General features: G+C 56.4%; 2 protein-coding genes across 9 annotated transcripts in view; one reads left to right on the top strand and one right to left on the bottom strand.

The window, feature by feature from the left end:
• RALGDS (ral guanine nucleotide dissociation stimulator) overlaps nucleotides 1-5937 on the top strand; it is a 45760-nt gene extending 39823 nt beyond the window's left edge. For 7 of the 8 annotated variants that reach the window (XM_072960387.1, XM_072960386.1, XM_072960384.1 and 4 more), the window contains exons 12-18: nucleotides 99-131; nucleotides 435-556; nucleotides 748-843; nucleotides 1100-1301; nucleotides 1470-1712; nucleotides 2968-3082; nucleotides 4901-5937. In XM_072960387.1, coding sequence (XP_072816488.1) covers nucleotides 99-131; nucleotides 435-556; nucleotides 748-843; nucleotides 1100-1301; nucleotides 1470-1712; nucleotides 2968-3082; nucleotides 4901-5076 — 987 coding nt within the window. In that variant the 3' untranslated portion in view covers nucleotides 5077-5937. The remainder of the gene's footprint in view (nucleotides 1-98; nucleotides 132-434; nucleotides 557-747; nucleotides 844-1099; nucleotides 1302-1469; nucleotides 1713-2967; nucleotides 3083-4900) is intronic. The other variant, XM_072960388.1, reaches the window with a different exon arrangement.
• A 5683-nt stretch (nucleotides 5938-11620) lies between these two features.
• Nucleotides 11621-20393, bottom strand: CEL (carboxyl ester lipase). The gene is made up of 11 exons (XM_006216617.4): nucleotides 20311-20393; nucleotides 17974-18127; nucleotides 17764-17886; nucleotides 17371-17568; nucleotides 16635-16765; nucleotides 16381-16488; nucleotides 16164-16281; nucleotides 13927-14113; nucleotides 13561-13764; nucleotides 12323-12520; nucleotides 11621-11970 (listed from the first exon to the last, which is right to left on the bottom strand). The coding sequence occupies exons 1-11, from the start codon at nucleotides 20374-20376 to the stop codon at nucleotides 11688-11690; spliced, it is 1770 nt and encodes a 589-aa protein (XP_006216679.2). The 5' UTR covers nucleotides 20377-20393; the 3' UTR covers nucleotides 11621-11687.
• Between the last annotated feature and the right edge of the window lie 406 nt (nucleotides 20394-20799).

Below are 20799 nucleotides of genomic sequence, written 5' to 3'. Positions count from 1 at the left end.
GCCCCCTGCTGTGTGCTCTGGGTAGTGCAGCCTGAGAGGGGGCAAGGGGTGGTCATGGGCAAGGGGACACTTTCTGACACTGGCCGTCTGTTTTCCAGGGGAGACTGATCAACTTCGAGAAGAGGAGGAAGGTGAGCAGTCACAGCCTCATGGGAGAAGGGGGCGGATGTCGGGGATGTTGACGGGTGGAGATCAGAGGCCCCCCTGCGTAGGACACCTGGCTCCTTCCCCCCCCCGCCCTGTTACATTTATCCTGAGAGTTGGACTCAGGGTAGGGAGGGGGACCGTCTCCCATGGAGGGTGGGGCAGAAGGTCGAATCAAGGACAACTTCCTGGAGGGGCTGAACCCAGTTCTAAGAAGAGAGTGGAAAGAGAGGACACGGCAGGCCCTGCCCACCAGGCCGTCACCATCCTGTCCTTCCCTCTGGCCCCAGGAATTCGAAGTGATCGCCCAGATCAAGCTGCTCCAGTCGGCCTGCAACAGTTACAGCATCTCGCCCGAAGAGCACTTCGGGGCCTGGTTCCGGTCCCTGGAGCGGCTCAGCGAGACGGAGAGGTGAGGCTGGGCAGGAGCCGGCACAGCGTGGGGTCCCCGGGCCGGCTCCGGGGAGCCCATGGCATGGGATCGAGGTCAGCCTGGGACTGTTGCCTGGTGACAGCCGGGTACCTGGACTTTAGCTGCGGGGCAGGTGCCGGGAGGGAGACCCGAGTGTGGCTTCTGGTAGCCAAGCTGCTGCTGTCCCATAGCTACAACTTGTCGTGTGAGCTGGAGCCCCCTTCCGACTCGGCCAGCAACACCCTCAAGGTCAAGAAGAACACAGCCATCGTCAAGCGCTGGAGCGAGTGAGTGCTGGGGAGGGCCGGGTAGGGCTGGGGAGGGCCGCCTCCTGGCTCAGGGTGAGAGTGGCTCTGGACAGCTGGCACTGGGAGGTTCGCCTCACCTCTCTGGGCCTCAGTTTTTTCCCCTGTAAAACGGGGTGATTTCAGACACTGGAGCCAACAGAGCAGCTGCCTGGGTGCTTGGCACAGAGCATGCAGGGCAGGGCTGAGACGTGTCCCAGGAAAGGCCTCTCCCAAGTAAATTAGCCCTTCTGTGCAGCCGCCAGGCCCCCAGCACGGAGCTCAGCACCAGCAGCAGCTGCCACTCCAAGTCCTGTGACCAGCTCAGGTGTGGCCCCTACCTCAGCAGCGGGGACCTTGCCGACGCCCTCAGCGTCCACTCAGCCGGCTCCTCCAGCTCTGACGTGGAGGAGATCAACATGAGCTTTGTCCCAGAGTCCCCTGACGGCCAGGAGAAGAAGGTGACGGCCCCATCCCTCCTCCCTGGCAGCCCTTCCAGCCCTGTACCCGCCAGAGGGGCCAGGAAGCCCCAGCTCCTGCACAGGTTCCTAGAACCCCCCAGAGCTGGACACTGGTCTGGGGGGCCCTGCCGGGCCCGGGGCTTCTGCTGACCGTGCCGTCCCCCGCAGTTCTGGGAGTCGGCCTCCCAGTCGTCCCCGGAGACCTCTGGCATCAGCTCGGCCTCCAGCAGCACCTCCTCCTCCTCAGCCTCCACCACACCCGTGGCCAGCACACGCACCCACAAGCGCTCCGTCTCAGGGGTCTGCAACTACAGCTCCTCCCTGCCCCTCTACAACCAGCAGGTGGGCGACTGCTGCATCATCCGAGTCAGCCTGGACGTGGACAACGGCAACATGTACAAGAGCATCCTGGTGAGCTGGGCGGGCGGGCTGTGCCCTTGGCCCTGCGCTCTGCTGGGCAGGCGGGCTGTGCTGAACACCAGGCATCACCCCTGCCCTCCTGGAGATGGCCTTCTAGTGAGTTAGGAAGGACAGATAGTCAACCAGGCACAGAAATAAAGCAGCCAGGGCACCGATGGTGATCAGTGCTGAGGGCAGTAGACGAGGGGTTTACATCTGTGGCAGGAGAGGGGCGAGGTGGGCCTCACTGATAAAGCACCTGAGTGTAGGTGAGGGAGCACCGTGCAGTGTCCTAAGACAGGAGTGTGCCTGGGGCTTGGAGGATCAGTGAGGAGGCACAAGGTGAAGGAGCAGAGGTCCAGAAAGTGTCAGGGGCCTGGACCTCGTGGGAGGGAGATCGGAGCCACTGTGTGTTGGAGCAGAGGGGCGGCAGTGACTTTCGCCTTCTCCATGGAGAACAGGCTGGTGCCAAGAGATGCCCGGGGGCAGTTGCAGGGCTGCTGTCACAGTCCAGGTGGGGAAATGCAGTGGCCACACCAGGTTGGTGGCTGTGGGATGGCCGGCAGTGTCAGACACTGGATGTAATTTGAAGACTAAGATCAAGCCAACGGGATTTGCCCACCGACACTGTGTCTCTTGGGGGTGGGGGCTGAGGGGCTCTTCTCATCCTCCAGAACTCAGGCTGCAGAGGAGCCCCTCGCACCCCGTAACGAGCTCTTGCATCCACTTACACTGGGTTAGGTGCCCTGTTCACACAGTCATCTGTGTGACCTGAAGTCCAAGTCCGGCCTGTGCGCTGGCCCTTGGGGTCGAGGCAGGAGGGGTCGGCCTGCACCGTCCACCCCTGCAGCCTCCAGCCAGTGTGGTCCTGGCTCGTAGGCGGCCGCTGGGTGTCCAGCCAGCAAGCCCCCTCTTCCCCCCAGGGCTAGGACTAGACGCTGTCTATGCCCAGGCTCACTGGTGCCGTTGCCCTGGACGGGTAGGGCCAAGGGGGCAGCCACAGAAGCAGGCAGTGTCCCTCGGTGGTGCGGGAGGCGGTCTTTCTGGAAGTGGGGGGCAGTTGGGAAGGACCCATGGTCACTGCACAGAGGCCTCTCCCGGAGGGCAGGAGAAGGTAGCACAACCCCCCTGGACCCTGCACCTGGCCAGAGGCTGTGAGCCCCTGTGCCTGGTGCCGAGACAGACTGAGGGTCCTCAGCTGCCGCACTCTGGACCCTCGGGCTGCTCTGGACCCTCGCCCTGATGGCCTGTCCCCTACCCCATCCAGGTGACCAGCCAAGACAAGGCTCCGGCTGTAATCCGCAAGGCCATGGACAAACACAACCTGGACGAGGACGAGCCAGAAGACTACGAGCTGGTGCAGGTTATTTCGGATGATCGCAGTAAGTAGGGCCAGTCCGGGGCCGGGAGGTGGAGAGGGGGTGCACCATGTCCTGGGAACCACTGCCCCAGGAAACATGCCACCAGGGAGGGAGTGGGCTTTGTACACCCTCCGGCCTACCCAGGGGCAGCCCTGGACGCCCCCCCCCCCGTGTCTCCTCGCTGGCCCCCAGTGGCTGCTGGGCCCCTATTACCTGCCCTTCCCTGGGCGTGGACAGTCAGTGGGAACCTAGTTAGGTGCTGGAATCGTTAAGGAGAGGAGAGAAAAGGCTTTTTTCCTGGGGCCAGGCGGCCAGATGGCAGAGCCCACAGGCCGTTCGAAGGGGCACCTTCTGGCCAAGATGGGAAATGCATCGTATCTGTTAAAATCTATGTGCATATGACACTGTCTTAGTCCCTTCTGGCTGCAGTAATGAAATACCACAACTGCTGGCTTGTAAATGACAGAAACTCCTCTCTCTCGGTTCTGGAGGCTAGAAGTCCAAGATCCGGTTCTGGTGAAGGCCCTCTGCCAGGCCACAGGCTGCTGATGTCCGCTGTGTTGTCACATGGTGGGAGTGGGTAGGACGCTCTCTGGGGTCCCCTTTACAAGGGCACTAATCCCATTTGTGGGGCTCTCCTGTTATGACCAAATTGCCTCCCCAAGGCCTCACCTCCTAATCCCATCAGGAGTTAGGGTTTCAGTGAATTTAGGGAGGATGCAAACTTGGGGCCATAGCAGACACTAAACACGGAGGCTACCAGGGTGCAGCTTGGTTTTCTGAAAATTAGGAAAGAAAGAATCAGAAACAAGCAGACTTGGAGCCAGACAGCTGTGGCTCGGGGACCTCGGGCAAATTCCTCTGTCCTCCTTGCCTGTGTTCCCATCACTACCATGGAGATAAAACAGGTCGGGAGTTAATCCAGGTGTCTGTACACGAGCTCGTGTGTGTGTGCGCGTCCCAGAGTTACTTGCCTTGACCGCGGGTACTGCCATCACTCTGTTTCCTTTCCCGTAAGCTGATCGCCCACTCCCAGCCATTGGCCCAGACACTTAGTGATGACCCCCCCACGAGGCCTAGAAGTTGCTTTCTAAATCCCCCCTCACCTTCCAGCACCATGTTGGTGAGGTAGACAGGGCAGGTGGGACCCCCATCTTCCAGAAAAATAAGACTGAGGCCAAGAGAGATTAAAGACCTGCAGTAAGAGCCACTTGGTGGGGCCAGAGTGCATATTCCGGCTCAGCAGGAGACAGCGGGGAAGAGAACCCGACAGCAAGTACCTGCTGGGAGCCTGGCTCGGAGGCCTCCCTGGACTCTGGCGCAGAAGGCCTGGGGCAAAGCCTGTCCTTTGCTGGGACCAGAGCCCTTGTCCCGAGTCAGACAGGATTCAGGGCAGGTGCAGGTGGTCTGGGTTCTAGAAAGCTTGTTCTAGCTGCTGATCCTGCTTTGTGGAGGTAGCATAGGTGTAGGGGTGGCACGACCTTTGCCAGCCCGAGATGTGGCTTTCTGGAGTCAGAGTCTTTTTATTTATTTATTTTTTTAATGGAAGTACTGGGGATTGAACCCGAGACCTCATGCATGCTAAGCATGCACTCTACCACTGAGCTATACCCAACCCCCCAGAGTCTTTTTTAAACAAGAGTCCTTAGGTTTCATCAGTGCCTCAGCAGAGTCTGTCCCAGGTAGGTGTCATTCAAAGGCGTCCTTGGTGACCCTGGAGTGGCGTTTGGAGTCTCAGGTCTCTGGATCAGACCTGCCCTGGTGGGGGCTCTCAAGTGGTGGGGTGTCCTGTGGGGCCCCCATGAGCACAGCTGAACCCCCCTGCCCTTCCCTGACCAGAGCTGAAGATACCTGACAACGCCAACGTGTTCTACGCCATGAACTCTACCGCCAACTATGACTTTGTCCTAAAGAAACGGACCTTCACCAAGGGGGCAAAGGTCAGGCATGGAGCCAGCTCTACCCTCCCCCGAATGAAGCAGAAAGGACTCAAGATTGCCAAGGGCATCTTCTAACTGGTCCCTAGCTGGCCAGCCCCAGAGCCACCCTTTCCAGGGTCTGGCTGGCCGGGCAACTAAGCACTTATAGACTGCAGTGGCCCAGGCCGGCCAGGCGGGCACCTCTGCCCAACCTGCCAACCCAGGCCACCCCCAGACTCCAGTTTCACCCTGAACCTCTCCTGCTGCCGGGATTGATGCCTGTGACCGATGGGCTGACCTGGCCTCCCGTGGACCACTCGCTGCCTTAGGTGCCTTCTGCTCTCTGGAATCAGAGGACTAGCTGACTTTTGCCAAGGAGCGCTGCCAATGGGCACGGAGCCCTGCCTGCTGCTGGGCACTGCCCTCTGTACACTTCCCTCACACCTTGCCAGGTGTGGGTTACTGCCAGCTGTGCCCGTGGGCACCCCAGGGCACCCACTCATCCACTGGGTCTGACCACTGCAGTTCTCTCCTCGTGCCCTTGGGGGGGTCCTGGCCCCTCCTCCCACCACTCTGGCCTTTCTCAGGCTGCACCAAAGAGTCCATCATCAGGGCCAACTGAGAGTGAGGGAGTCTCACCCACTGCCCGCTCCAGCCCTCCCCCGGGAGAGGAGAGAGAGACCCTCTTCATGGACCACACTCTTAACCGGTAAGCGAGGACGGTCTCAGCCGAGGCCCACTGATGTCGAATCTCGCAATGCTGCATCCTGGGCTGTGTGAGACCACAAGGGACGGGGGTCAGTGGGGAAGGAGGCTTGGGGGGGAGGGGGCGGGGATTGAATATTTGTATAAAAGGTGAAAAGAAAATGTTTACCACTTGGGGAGGGACAATATTTATTTGTTGTAAATAGCAAAGGCTAGACTTGAATATTATATTAAAATTCCGTTTCTACTCTAGCCTAAGTGTTGTGGCTTGATTCTTTCATTGCCTGTGCTAATTTAAATGAGGTGCAGACTCTCACATTTCTGTGTTCAAACAGGAAATTTTGCAGGGTTACTGGGTGGTTTTATGCAGGAGAAGTGAGAAGGGCCAGCCTGCCTGTCATGGCTCACGCAAGGAAGCACAGAAGCCCACCTGCCACAGAGCAGATGGTCACCTCAGTGTCACTAAACTGGACACCAAACTAAGACAGCCACTCAGAACCCCTGCTATTCGAATTTGGAAGTACTCTCACATGGCATAGCAACAACCCCTGAAATGCAAGTGATTTAAAAAATAACATTTTTAACAGAGAATGGTGGAGTTGGGGTCAGTCTCTCCATGGAAACAATAGTTAACCTGGGGGTAAAAAACTATCAGAATCAACAAGTTGGGGGCTCTGGAACCTCATCGGACACAGCAGCCAGGGAAGTACCTGAGGAAGGATGCTGCGGCTGAACTTCAGCTGTCAAGGGAACCTCTGTCAGGTCACACACTGACCCCTGGGACAGTGGGGCAGAAGCTGCAGTGACTGCACGAGGAACACAGGCTTTGCAAAAACGGTTTAGAAGAGTCGCTGCAGAAACAGAAGGCTGCAGCCCTCAAGCAACGGAACAGCCCCAGAGGAGGGAGAAGATCTGATTTCCAGAGTTACCATATTATAATACTCAGTATCCAGCTCTCAACAAGTTACAAAGCATACAGAGAAACAGGAAAGTAGGGCTTGTTCAAGGGGGAGAAAAGAACTTGACAGAAACTCTATCTTAACATCGCTAGTCAAAGACATTAGGTCAACTGTCTTAGATATGCTCAGGGAGCTAAAAGAAACCATGGACAAAAACAAAATTTTAAACTAAAGAGAATCAAGAGAACAATGTAAAAACAAATAGGAAACTTAATGAACAGATAGAAATAAAAAGGAACCGAATGGAAATTCTGGAGCTGCAAAGTTCAGTAACTGAAAGGGGAAACTTAACTAGAGGGATTCGATGGCAGATTTGAGCAAGCAGAAGAAACAATCGGTGAACTTGTAGTTAAGGCAATTGAAATTATTCTGCCTGAGGAGCAGAAAGGAAAAAGAATGAAGAAAATTGAACACACCTTGAGGGACTTTAGGGACACCATCAAATGTAACAACATATGCATAATGAGAGTCCCAGGAGAAGAGAGGAAGGAACAGAGAGATTATATGAAGAAATAATGGCTGAAAACATCTCAAAATTGATGGAAGACATAAATCTGCACATTAAGAAGCTCAATGAACTCCAAGCAGAATAAACTCAAAGAGACCCACCCAAGATACAGTATAACACAGTTGCTGAAAGACAAAGAGGACATCTGGGGAGCAGCAAGAAAGAAAGAATTTGTCACAATGGGGTCCCCAATAAGATCAACAACTGAGTTTTCTTTAGCAACCATGGCAACCAGAGGGCAATAGGATGGCATGTTTAAAGTACTGAAAGAAGAAGAATTCTATATCCAGTAAACTATCCTTTGAGGATGAAGGGAAATTAAGATGTCGCCAGATAAACAAAGTTAGAGTAGTTTGTTATTAGTAGACCTTCCTATAAGAAATGCTAACGGGAGCCCTTCAGGCTGAATTGAAGAGCACTAGACACTCACTCAAAGCCAAATGAAAAAATAAAGAACCCTAGTAGAGGTAACCAGTAGGCAGTTCTAAAAGAGTGTATTGTTGCACTTCTGTTCGTAACTCTTCTTTTTTGCTATATGATTTAAAAGGCAGATTCATAAAACAATAGGTATAAATCTATGTTAATGGGAACAGAACGTATAAAGATGTTATCTGTGACAACAACAAAAAGAGGGCGGGATGGAGGTAACAGGGCTGTGTGTATACTACTGAGACTAATTCGGTATTATTCAGGCTAGGTTGCTATGAGTTTAAGATGTTCACTGTATTCCCAAAGGTAATCGATAAGAAAAAATTTTTAGGAATATGCAGGAAAGGAGGGAATCACAATGGTGCACTATTGAAAAATTAACCAGGTCCTTGAGAAGCAGTAATGGCAGACTTGAGGATCAAAAATCATGGAGAACAAATAGCTAAATGGAAGAAGGAAATCCATGTTAATAATCACTGTAAATATAAATGGGTTAAACTCTCCAATTAAAGGTCAGAGTTCAGGGGGAGGGTAGAGCTCAGTGGTAGAGCGCACGCATAATGTGCATGAGGTCCTGGGTTCTATCCCCAGCACCTCCTCTAAGAATAAATAAATAAACCTGATTGCCCCCTGAAAAAGTTGGCGTTTGACAAAGTGGATTTTTAAAAAACATGACCTATCTACAAAGATACAAAAAGTCTGAAATAAAAGGATGGAAAAGATATTCTCTAAAAATAGCAAACAGAAGATAGCTTGGTGGCTATGTTATTATCAGACACAATAGACTTTAAGTCAAAAAGGTAACAAGAGAAGAAGACAGTATTGATGTGAAAGTTCCATCCATCTAGAAAGCAGCAATTGCAAACACATCCCCAGAACACATGAATCGAAAACGATGTAATTGGAGAGAAAAGGAGACAGTTGGAGACTTCAGACCTCACTTGCAATAATGACTAGAACAACCAGACGGAAGACCAGGAAGGAAACAGGGCGTGAACAGCACAGTAAGTCAGGTCAGACCCGGCGGCCATGTGCGGAGCGCGACAGAGAACACGCCTTCTTTTCAAGGGCATGTGGTGCCTTGGTCGGTGTAGACTGCATGTTAAACTGTGGAACAAGTCTTAATAAATTTTAAAAGCTTGGAGTCAAAGTATCTTTTCCAATCACAGTGGAATAAAAACAGAAATGAACAGGAGACGGGACACTGGAGTACTCGTAAGTAGAGATTAAACAGCACTTTTCGGGGGGAGGAGAATTAGATTTATCATGTAATTAATTTATGTTTCAACAGAGGTACTGGGGATTGAACCCAGAACCTCGTGCATGCTAAGCACACGCTCTACCACTGAGCTATACCTTCCCCCTCAAAACAGTCTTTAACAATCAGTGGATCAAAGAAGAAATCACCAGGGGTATTAGAAAATTCCTTGAGATGAATGAAAACAAAAATGCTATGTATCAAAAAACTTATGGGATCTAGTGAAAGCAGTGCCAAGAAGAAATTTCACCTACATTAAAAATAAGGAAAGCGTTCAAATCAGTGACCTAACTGTACACCTTAAAAAGCTAGGAAAATAGCAGACTGAACCCAAAGCTAGCTGAAGGAAGGAAATAGTAAAGATTACAGTGCAGGGCTGTGCATCCTTGGCCCCGACCCAGGCCCCGTGATCGACCCTTTACCTCCTGGAACCCTTGTCTCTGGCCTCAAAATTCCTTTTCCTACAGCTTTTATGTTTGGGAGAAATATTTGTGGTGCAGCTTTTAAGGCTACAGCTGGCCTCATTCCTTAAGCATTTCTGCTACTTGTGAACTAGAATTTCCAGCAACTCTAGGATTTTCTGCAACTCTTTCTACAATTGATTTCACCCAGAAACTCACTAGAAGACCCCCTGCCCCTCTCTGTCAGGCACAGGGTGGCTGTTCATCCTCGCTGGCGTCCGATGAATCCAGGGTAAGTGCTGTTTTGCTGGCGTAAGGGTGCTGACTCCTGCCAGTGAAGGAACCCTACACCATCCCTCTCTGGCCAAGGTGAAGTCAGAGCCATGTGGTTCTGAGGCCCACTGTCTTATGCAGTCACCAGTTTTCAGATGCAGCCGTGTTGGTACCGACTTTGTCCTGAAGGGTAGCTGGGCAGGTGCCCTTAGAGCTTGCAGCCCCCCCAGATGCTGTGTTCTTTGTCCAAGTTTGTTTTGGTTATGTCACAGGGAGGTGGGTGCTTTGAATCTTTTCCTTGGGGAAGGTTGCAATATGGAGCATGGGGGCAGGGGAGGGGGCTGCCACCAAGACTCCCAGCCCATGGGCGTGCTTGGGCACAGCCTTGCCACTGAAATACTGAAGCACCTTTCATCGCGGTGGTAAACAGACTGTCCCGAGCTCACCCACGCGTTTCCCCTGGGCTTCACCACGAGAGGAGCTAATACAGTTAATGCTTGGCCCCGCTGGGAGCCTCCAGGACCCTGGACAGCCTCCAGCCTGCAACTGGTATTTTCAGCTTTGTCCCCAAGATCGGCTTTTAAAGGCAAGAGCCAGGTGAAAATAAGATGTCCCCACGCTGTCTCAATGGTGTCACCCAGGCCCACAGCAGGGCTCGCCTCTGCCAGGGAGGCCTTCTCCGTGCAGCCCAGGGACTGAACACAACCCCGGATCCTGGCCATTCTGATGCACCCCAGCTGGTGGGTGGGAACATAGCTCAGTGGTAGAGCGTGTGCTCAGCATGCATGAGGTCCTGGGTTCAATCCCCAGTACCTCCATTAACAGCAACAACAGCAAAAATAATAATAATAATAATAATAATAATAATAATAATAATAATAGTAATAATAATAACAATAGCAGTGGGGAAGCCTGGGTTCTGATGCAGCCCAGGCACCCGGGGATATGATGTCCTGAGTGACGGACACAGCTGTGCTTTCCCCCAGCAAGGGAGAGAAGTGCCACGTCCCAGGACTGGCCAGGCCCAAGGAGGCTCCGAGAGTGGACCCAGCAGGTAGAAACACCTAGAGTCACCAGGTGCTGATGTGGTAGAGGAGGGCGTGTTGCACCCTTGGGCTCCATCACCTGAGAGCAGGGACAGCTGCCGGGAGAGCGCGCGCTGCTGCGGGGGTCTTTCACGAAACCTGAAGGCCCTCGGCCAAGCCGGGGAGTCCAGGGCAGTGGCCCCAGGCCAGCCTGCGGTTTCCCCTGCTCCACCACCCCCACCCTCCCCCACTGCAGGACTCACTCCCCCCGCCTAGGTCTTCTGTCTGCGGCTGGAGAGGGAAAGTGGTCAGAGGGCCCCTGGTGCTGCTGCCCCTCCCACCCCAGGCTGAGCTGCTCAGGACTCTGGACTCTCTTTTCTGAGCCCTCACCCCCACCCCACAGAGACTAAAGAATGGGTAACGGGAAGGGAAGATGCCCGACATTGCTGTGAGCACTGGCTTTGGGGTCTCTGGGTTTGAATCGTGCTCTGATGACCTTGGGCATGTGCCCAGGGCCAGGCTCCCAGACGTCCCAGCTCTGACTTCTGCCTCCCACCCCCTACCTCTGCCAGAGCCCAGGGCCCAGCCTCTCACATCCTTTGCTTCTGACCTTCCAGTGTGATGTTTTCTCCTTTCATTGATATGGATCCAGCTGGAGGCAGAATCTGTCTCTCTTCCCAGACCATAGTTAGAACACAGAGGTCCCTCCCCGCACCCAGAGGACCTGGATGTGGCTGGACTCACTGGTCCCGAGGAGGCCTCCGCCTGCAGAGCCCAGCTGTCCTCCTGCCTGCGGCTGCCGCCACCCTTGCCCACCCTTTGGGGCAGAGCCCAGCCCCTCGGAGCCAGCAGACTTGCATGGAGGGGTCGACACCTGAATCCCAGTCCTGGCTCTGACGTTTCACTGCTGCAAATCTGTTTCCTCCTCTGTAAAACGAGGATGGTCCTGTCAGCTTTCTGGAGCTCGAGGACTGGCAGATCATGGGGAAATGCGTTAGCCCTGGCACCTGATGCTATAACCACAACTGAGAGCCCCCTGCCTCCAGCAAAGAAAGACTCCAGACAGAAGAAAGAGGCTTTATTCGGGAAAGCTCAGGAGGGAAGGTGGGCCCTGGGGTCCCACCCTGTGGCCTCTGGAGGCCGAGGACCTTAGAAGCCAATGGCTATGGGCATCTGAGCCACCTCAGAGTCCCCCATGGGGGACACAGGGGCGGCTTCAGAGTCCGCCATGGGGGGCAGAGAGGTGGAGGCCTCGTCGGCCACCGTGGGCAGCGTCTGGTAGGTCAGCGTCCAGTAATTCACGTAGCTGGTCCGCAGGTGCTGCTTCATGGAGCTGCTGTCCATCTCCTTCTTGATTTCCAGGTAGTCGCCGCCCTCCTGGGTGTAGGGATCCCAGTTCGCGGGCACAGCTGACTCGCCCACATTGGGGTCCCTGCGGAGCAAGCATGAAAAGGCTGAGTGACTCTTCCGTGATTAAAAGTACTTCAACCCTCAAAAAAAAAAAAAAAAGGAGCCGGGTGGCTGAGTGGGGCCTGGGGGCTCTGGGTTGGAGACCCATGTCCCCGACGCAGTGCCGCCCCGGGTTGTCTGGGCAGTCCTCCACCCTCAGGCCGAGTGGAACCACTGGGACATTTTCCTGCATCCTGGGCGCTGGCTGGGCACGTGCACACCCTGGGGCCCAGCCAGGTACACAGACAGGGGCACCGAGGCTCAGGGAGGCTACGTGTAAGAGAGGGAACAGGGGCTGCCGGACAAGGCGGCAGGAGGCCTCACCCCTGCCTTACCCAGTTCTGGCAAAGTTGGTCCAGTAGGCGATCATGATCTTGGAGATAGTCCTGTCTTGGGCCCGGTAGCCCAGTGGAGTGGCGAAGGGCTTCCCGAAGACGTACTGGAGGTCATCCCCGTGGTCGGCCTCCATCCAGCTGGGGTAAAGGGGCATCCGCGAGGGGTAGGAGAACAGGTAGCTGTAGGTCTTGCCGCTCCTGAGGCGGGGAGGGGAGACCGCCCAGGTTGGCAGGGTGCTCACCTGGGGCCACGCATCCCAGACGTGGGCCCCAGGGGAGGCCGTGGGGCGATCAGGGAAGGGTCCAGGGAGTTCCCGCACAACTCAAGCACCACCTGGGTCCTTACACCTGGGGAAGGGAAAGCTGTGGCCAATTTACAGATTCACGGGTTCTACGATTTCAGCTGAATCTGTCCTTTGCTTCACCGAACGTATTCAAGGCATCTTCCTTTGGTAATTCAGGATCAAGGAAGGTTTTTTTCTCTGCAGATGAATTTGTGTTCTTCATGTGATTGGACAAGATAGTGTGTGCCCTCAGATGTTTGCCTTTCGGCCTCACTGACAGGAAGCTCAGAGCTAAAGTTCCTGCCAAGCTTTCATCCTAGACTTCTAGGTGTGATTTTATCTCCCTACTTCTATTTGTTTGTTTTTATTTTTGAGGAGGGAGGTAATTAGGTTTGTTTTGTTTTTTGTGGTTTTTTTTTTTTTTTTTGGATTTACCTTTAATGGAGGTACCGGGGATTGAGCCCAGGACTTCGTGCATGCTAGGCACGCACTCCGCCACTGAGCTATGCCCTCCCTCCTCCCTACTTTTTAAGCATTCTTAACTTATTTTTTCATTTTTCATTGGCTATTATTACATGGAGGTTTTTAAATGCGGCCACAGGCTTAAGTTATTTTGCGAGTTGGCAAATTTGAAACCCACCACAGAGATCACCACTCAGTGGTCTCTCCTCCTACACAGCAGGAGGGATGGAAGGCAGACTCAAGGACTCTCCAATAAAAGGACTGTGGGGTGTGGGAGGGCGTGCAGGGCTGGGCAGAGGCTCACAGGAGGGTTTCATAAAGCCTGGGAGGGGAGGAGGGGCTCTCTCAGGCCCGGTGAAGCCTGGGCGAAACAGGTGGGGACCCAAGCATGCTTTCCCAAGCCTCTGGGACACCTGGGAGCCGCCCACCTGCACGGCCTCCCTGGGAAGGTGCCTGATCCCAGGTGGGCCTCCCCCACCCTTCCCTCCTCACTTGGCGTTGGCCCTGTGCTGGGCCACGGCGACCTCTGTGGGTATCAGGAAGAGGATGTCAGTCTCAAAGTCCACCACGGTCTTCTTCTTGGTCTCCTGGGACGAGTCTTGGGCCCAGGGCTCGGTGTAGAAGTCAAAGGTGGCGTTGGCACCTCTGAGCCCCTTGTCAATGGTGAGCCCGCTGACCAGCTTGTAGAAGTCCTCCCTGCAGGAACCAAGCCAGCACTGGACCCTTTGCCCACAGGAGGGGATCTGCACCCCTCTCTGCAGAAGGCCACAGATGGACCACCATCCCCACCGTGGTGCTGACTCCCTCATTCTTCCAACACCTCCCGCAGCTGCCCTGGGCCCCACACTCCCAGCTCACGCGGTGATGCTCTTTTGGGCGTTGTTGATGGCTGGCATGTCAAGACCGGCAAAGAGGTGGGAGTCCATGTTGTTGGAGCCTGCTAGGTAGTCGATATCAGCGGTGTTGGCGTACAGGTTGATGGGGTCATCGGGGATGAAGTCTCCATCGACGACGGGGACGAAGCCCAGGTAGTGCAGTATGGGGTCTGGGTGGGAGAGCGGCAGGTCCTCACCCCTGCCGGCACCCACCTGCCCTCCCCTTGACATCCGAGGCAGGAGCTGACGCGGCCCTGACGAGGCTGCGGCAGAGATCTGCCTCCTCTGATGGAGAGCAGGGTTGCTCGGCCACAGATCTACGACGTTTGGGGCAGGAGAATTCTAGGTCGCGGGGGCCGTCCTGTGCTGTATAGGGAGTTGAGCAGCCTCCACCCACCAGACACCAGTAGCGGCCCCTCCACCCTCTCCCGAGCTGTGAGAACCAGAACAGTCTCCAGACTCATCCCTGGACACAAATTCACCAGCTCTGAGAATGTGAATGAAAAATATTGCCAGCCCAATCGGTAAAAAAAGGATGCGGTGGTAGTCATTTGCTGCTACCACCGCCCCCAACAGGAAGCGGAGGGAACTCAGGGTGGAGACAAACAGGCGGCCCGGCCTCTGCAGCTCCCCCAGCGGTGTCCCCTGAGCAACTCGGGTGGGAAAGCACAGGACGCTGGCCCTGGACAGCTCAGGGGCAGATCAGAGGAGCGATTTCAGTGGCTCAGATCTTTGCACCTTCCCATACATAAAAAAGCACTGAATTCCTTAACTTGCGATATCTGGTTTTCTTTAATTAACAATACTCTTCTGATGTTCGATGCCCTGGTCTTCGGGGTATATCCTGGCTCCTCCCCCGCCTCTTTGGAGCAGTCCCTCAGAGCCATCTGAGAGGCTGCCTCCCAGGCTTGAGTCCTCGGAAATTCCACCGAATAAAACAGAACTCTCAACTTTTAGGACGTACATTTTTCAGTCAACAAGAACCACTGGTCCAGGGCCCAGGACTGTCCTCTCACTATAGCCAGCGGCCCTTTCCTGTCTCCCTCGTCTTGCTGGGCCTAAATCAGGAAGGAGGAAGACCTGGAAATGCCAAGGGGACCGATGGAGAAAGCGGTGCCCCCTCTCAGGCCTGGGTTCTAGTGCGCTGCCCAGAAATGGTGCGAGGCCTGCACATCCCTCCAGACCCCAGAACTGGCCCCGAGAGCACCAAGTGGCTGGTTCTCGGCAGCTGGATGCTCCGCTGTTATTAGGTCTGGCCCGTTTTCCCTCCCGTTCAGCTCTAAAGGAAATAAAGTATTTCTGCAAACCTGGGGTATTGCGACCAGGACCCCCATCGGACACCAAAATCCGGTGGCTCGAGTCTCTTATGTAAAACGGTGTCGCATTTTCATGTAGCCTACCCACAGCCTCCCGTGTACTTTAAATTGTTTCTAGATTACCTATAATACCTAATACAATTGTAACTGCTGTGCAAATAGTGGTAAATTCAATGTAAACGCTATGTAGATAGTTGCCAAGAAGAGGCAAGTTCAAGTTTTGCTTTTTGGAAACGTCTGGGATTTTTTTTTTCTCAACATTTTTGATCTGCAGTTGGTTGAATCTGCAGAGGCAGAACCCTCCGATACAGCGTTGGTTTGCATCTGGGGCCATGTTGCTGGCTGCAGTTTCGTTCTGCCAGGCACTCATAGTCTAATTCCCATTAGGTAAAAGTGCCACTGTTACGGCCCCAAGCGCTTTATCTTAGAAGAAGGAACAAGAGCGAATTCTCGCCTACTGGGCTGACGAGACTGGCACTCATAGGCCTTTGCTGCTGGGGTCCCCTGGCCTTCCTGGGGTGTAAAGCAGCAGAGCCGGAAGGGCCAGATGCTCCAGCAAGTGTTCAGGAAATGTTTGTTGAATGAATGCTTGGAGGAAAGAATGAGTTTGTCTAGTATAGAGGCTCTTGGTCTCCCCTTGAATCTCACCCAAATTTTGTGCAAGTGGTTGCATACATCTGCATTACTGGGAATTGGGGCCCAAACATTCATCAGCTTCTCAAAGGGGTCAAGACCCACGGAGGACAGGAGGAAAGACTGGCTCCTCCTCCCCTTACAGCCGGACCATGCAGCTAGCTGCCCGGGGGCGCCAGCCAGCCATCACTTCTTCTTCCCTCCGGGAGCATGGCCTCCCTTCTGTGGAGCCCCCATGCCCCCCACCCCAGCCCCAGCAGCCCCCACTCACACTCCAGGCCTGTCAGGGGCAACTTATAGGCCAGTGTCAGGGCACGAGGGTCGGTCACCTTCAGACACCCAGCCAACCTGGCGGTGTCGTCCACGGGGCAGCCCACTTTCTCTGCGATCTGGGGGTTGGGGAGACGCAGTGGTCAGGGCAGAGAATGTGGGGTCCAGGACAGAGAATGGAAAGGAGGAAGGAATGGAAAGGTACCCCCACTGCCTACCTTTTTGGCCCAGAAGAGGGGGTTCTTCTGGATGGCCCAGGGGCTCAGTGCCTGGCCACTCTGGCTGATGGCTCGCTTGAAGAGGCCTTTGTTGTAGGGAGAGAGGGTCTGCAGCACACAGGGGTCCTGTCACCCACCTTGGCCCACAGGGCACGCCCAGGACACCCTGCCTGTCGGATCCAGCTGCTCCTTATCCCCGTCAGCCCCCTCCCACACCCGTGGGGGCAGGCCCTCCCCTCCAGGGGTCCCCAGACCTGCAGAGAGACGCTGGCGCCTCCGGCTGATTCCCCAAAGATGGTGATATTGTCAGGGTCTCCCCCGAAGGCCGCGATGTTCCTCTTCACCCAAGCGATGGCCATGTGCTGGTCCCGAAGGCCGTAGTTACCTGAGGGCGGGGCGGGGGCCTGAATCCTGGACTCTTGGCCAGGGCCCACACCCTGGCCCACACAAGGTGCACAATCCACGTGGGTGGGGTGAGAATGTCCCTGACTGCAGGGAGACTGTGGAGCCCCAGGATGGTGTGTGGTGGGTCCCCAGGAGGCTGGTTAGGTGAGTCTGGGTGGGTGGGGCTCAGGATAGGGGAGGGGAGCAGGAGGGCCAGGCCCGTGCAGCGCTCTGCCCCCACCATAGCCCCTCTTGTCTGTCCTGTGGCTTCTGTGTCGGCCAAGCCACCACCTCAACGTCCCATCTCCTGTCTCTTTCACATGGCTCCCTGCCCCGAGGTGTGGGTGTCCTCCTGGGCCTCCCCCGGGCATCCCTCTGGGTCTGGCCACCGGCAGCCTCTTCGCTTTCACTGCAGCTGCCAAGAGGCTCCTCCTAGGGCTCACAGTCCAGCTCCCCCTCACTCTGCAAGTAGGATTCTGCGCCTTTCCAGGGGACTGTCAGGGGGCTGTGCTGAGGGGGCGCCCCACTGGGCTCAGCTCACAGGCCGGGTGCACTGGCTCCTCCCTCCCCCCCACCCCCGCCGCGAGCCCACGGTGCCCGGCGGACCTGGCAGGCTGGAGTCCCCGGTGCTGAGGAAGCCCAGGGGGCCGACGCGGTAGTTGAAAGTGACCACGATGACATTGCCCCGGGTGGCGATCTCCTCGCCGTCGTACAGGTAGTTGCTGAGAAAGTTGGCCCCCTGGCTGGACCCCATGAGGAAGGCACCTCCGTAGATCCAGATCATGACGGGCAGGTCGTGAGAGACTGAGGCAGGGGGAGCGGGCTCGGTGACCCCAGATGCACCCCCTCCTGTGCCCCCCCTCCACTCTGTGCAGATGTCAGGGAAGTTCAGCTCTGAGGCCCCCAGACCTGACCAAGGGGCTGGGCCCGGGCCTCTGGCTGCCTGGGGGCTTCCCGTGGGAGCAGGGTAGGTGGCGGGCATGGCGGGCGGGAGCTGACCTTCACTTCTGCCCTGGGGGACCCAGATGTTGAGGTAAAGGCAGTCCTCCTCCCCGAAGGTGTCGTCCTGGGTGATGGTGGCCTGCAGGCATCTCTTCTTGAAGTCCTTGGCCTTCAGGGTCCCTGTGGGCGGCCGGCGGGGCTGGTGTGAGGATGGCGGGCGCCCTGGGCCACCCCCGGGGCCGCAGGGCCCACCTCACCCCCCCACACCTTGCCAGCCGGGGTGCTCCTGGGGATTCTCCAGGGCCTTGGGGGCTGCAGCGAAGGGGATGCCCTTGAAGATGTCGACAGAGTCGCCGCCAAAGAGGCTCAGCTTCTTGTTGAAGCCTTCAACGAAGCCGCCCTCCGTATGCACGACACCCAGCTGGGACGGGAGGCCGAGGTCAGGTGGGCTCGGGCTGGTTAGTCCCCAGCACGCGAGGGCCACCCAGCAGGCCCTGAGTGCCCAGAGGCTCCCCAGAGACAATGTCAAGAAGGGGCCCATCTGCACCCGAGACCAAGACTCCTGCCGCCTGCCCACGTGGCTTGAGGAGCCAGCTCCCTGCCTCCCCCGCCCCACAGGGTGTCCTGCTCCCTGAATCTCACGGAAAGCTGGTCCCACCCATGTGTTCTCACTCAAGGAAGCCCTTCAAGGAGGCCAAGATAGGTGAGGTGAAAGTTGGGATTCTTCCTATGGCCTCCTGTGACCTTGAGCCTCAGCTTCCCCATCTGTAAGATGGGTGAAAACACTTTCTCCCTCATGGCCTGTTTGCCTGTCTGGCTGCCGGCAGTGGGAGATGCTCTGTGGATACTGACTGTTTCATACCCAACTGTGAACTCCCTGAGCCATAGGCCCTTTTTCTCCTCCTCTCCTCCCTCCCTATGGTGTCCAACCAGCCAGGTCCCAAGTTCTCACAGCCCCTGTGCTCCAAGTTGGGCAAGACCCCAGCCCTACCTGAGGTGGCCAGAACCACTGCTGTGTATGTGGCCTTTGCACTGAGCTGGTCCCACATGGGCCAACATGCCCTGTCCTTACGAGGGGCCTGGGGGCTGGCGCTTATCTGCCCAGGGAGGGAACTGAGGCTTTCTTGTTTGAAGCTGCCCTGCTGGGATGTTGCTGCCTGACCTCAGAGCCAGGCCCTTCTCCCTGCAGCCTCCACCCTCAGTGCTCCATCCAGTCTGCCCACCAGGGCAAGCGCACAGGTGGACACCTCCCAGCTCTCACCTGTGCTAGATTCCAGGTGGGCAAGAGCAGGGCAGCCCCACATCCCAAGCCTGGCTGGGCCCCGGCTGCCCTCTGAGGTCTAGGCTAACAAGGGCCCCCTGGCCTCGCTGGGGTGCGGACTGGGGATGGCTGGAAGTGGAGAGAGGAGGGAGGCAGAAGCAGGTGCCTGGGGGTCTGGGCCCAGGAGGCAGGCCCCGTCCGGCACCCCTCCCCCCCTGTTTTTCTTGACCAGCTTCCCCAGCTGCTGGGAGAGGGAACAGGGCCAGATTAGGGCCTGGGGGACTGGAGATGGCTGCTCAAAAGTATGTCTGTGTGACGGAGATTGGCCTGAGGGCCCCGGGGGTGGGGGGTCCCGCGGCATGGGACCCCGGCCTTCATGGCAGCGTGGGGAGGGGTGTCACTGGCTGCTGGAGTAGCATGGAGGAAACCAGTGTCCTCTCAGCATCCAGAGAACAACTCCCTCGAAGGGACCTCCTCCCGGGGGCAGGAGGGGCCCAGGACCAGTGCCTGGACCTCCCTCCGGGCAGCAGGGGTGCCGAGAGCAGGGTGGAGAGACCAGCTTTGAGGGGCCCTGTTGGAGTCCTTACTGGGAGCAGGGACTGGCTGGCACCCGCGCTGTCTGCATGTGGCTTGGCTCGTGTTCCCTCCTGGAATTGCTTTCCTTGCCCTGTTCCTACCCCAGGAGGGTAGATTTTATAGCTGCCCCGGGAGGGTTAGCTGGGCCTCCTGGCTCTCACTCCAGAGGGGAGCTGTTGCAACCAGCTGGCAGTCACCTCCCCCTTGGGAGGAACAGAAGCTGGAGATTCCATTAGGAGGCAGATCCAGGGTTGGACTAGCCCAAGTTCCAGACTGCTGCTCAGCCACTGAGGCTGTGTGATGCTGAGCAAGTTGCTTGTCTGCTCTGGGCCCCTGTCCCCCTTTCTGGGAAAGGGGACGACATCGATATCTCTAGAGAGAGGAAGGAGCCCGGGGGCTGTTACGGGCCTGGCAGCTGACTCAGCAAGTAAAAACTCAGGATGCCCAGTTACACTTGCGTTTCAGACAAATGATGATTTTTTTAAGTATATTTATGTCCTAGATATTGTGTGGAACATGTATCAAAAATTCCTCCTGGTTTAGGTGATGTTCGTGTTGAACTGGGCGTTCTGCCTTTTATCTGGCAGCCTGACTCACCCTGCAAAGGAGGAGCAAGCACCGCTGGGACTGCTGCTGGCTTCTCTTTCTCAGGCTGGGTCTTTCTGCCTGTGACTTTGTCTGCCTTCCCTCTGCTGGGCCCCATCCCCAGTGTTCCCGGGTCTGGCCTGGCGGACAGAGAGGGGCCCCTCTGCTGGGCGCTCGCTTACCTTCGCCGCACTCGCTACTGCCAAGCAGCAAGCAAGGCCCAAGACGGCCAGCCCCGGGCGCCCCATGGTGTGTGTCTGCCTGTATGTGGCCCTCCCTCTTGGCCTGCGGGAATTTATGGGGCCAGAGCCAGCCGGGAGCCCGGGTTGGCAGCTGCCTGCGGAGGGTCTCTTCCCCCTCCTCCTAACCTCTGCCCCTTCCTCCAGGCTGGCCGCACTCCAGGTGGTGTAACCGAGGCCAGAAGACAGCTGCTGTTTCCAGCCGGGCTCAGGCTTGGCCAAGGTCACGTGCAGACACACACACACGTGCAGGGATGGTCTTTCCTTCCCAGGGCCGGCTGCTCCCAGGTGCCCTGCTGCCCACAGTGTACCTGTGCAGGTGACTGCCTACCTGGGAGCAGAGGCAGGTGGCACGGGGTGGGGGAGCTGCAAGGGCTGGGTGCCCAGTGCCCTGCATTCTGACACCGGCACAAGGGCTTCGTTTCAACCTTG

Source organism: Vicugna pacos, chromosome 4, assembly GCF_048564905.1.
Source record: "Vicugna pacos chromosome 4, VicPac4, whole genome shotgun sequence".
In the NCBI taxonomy this organism is placed as follows: Eukaryota; Metazoa; Chordata; class Mammalia; order Artiodactyla; family Camelidae; genus Vicugna; species Vicugna pacos.
This window is presented reverse-complemented; position numbering and strand designations above follow the sequence as displayed.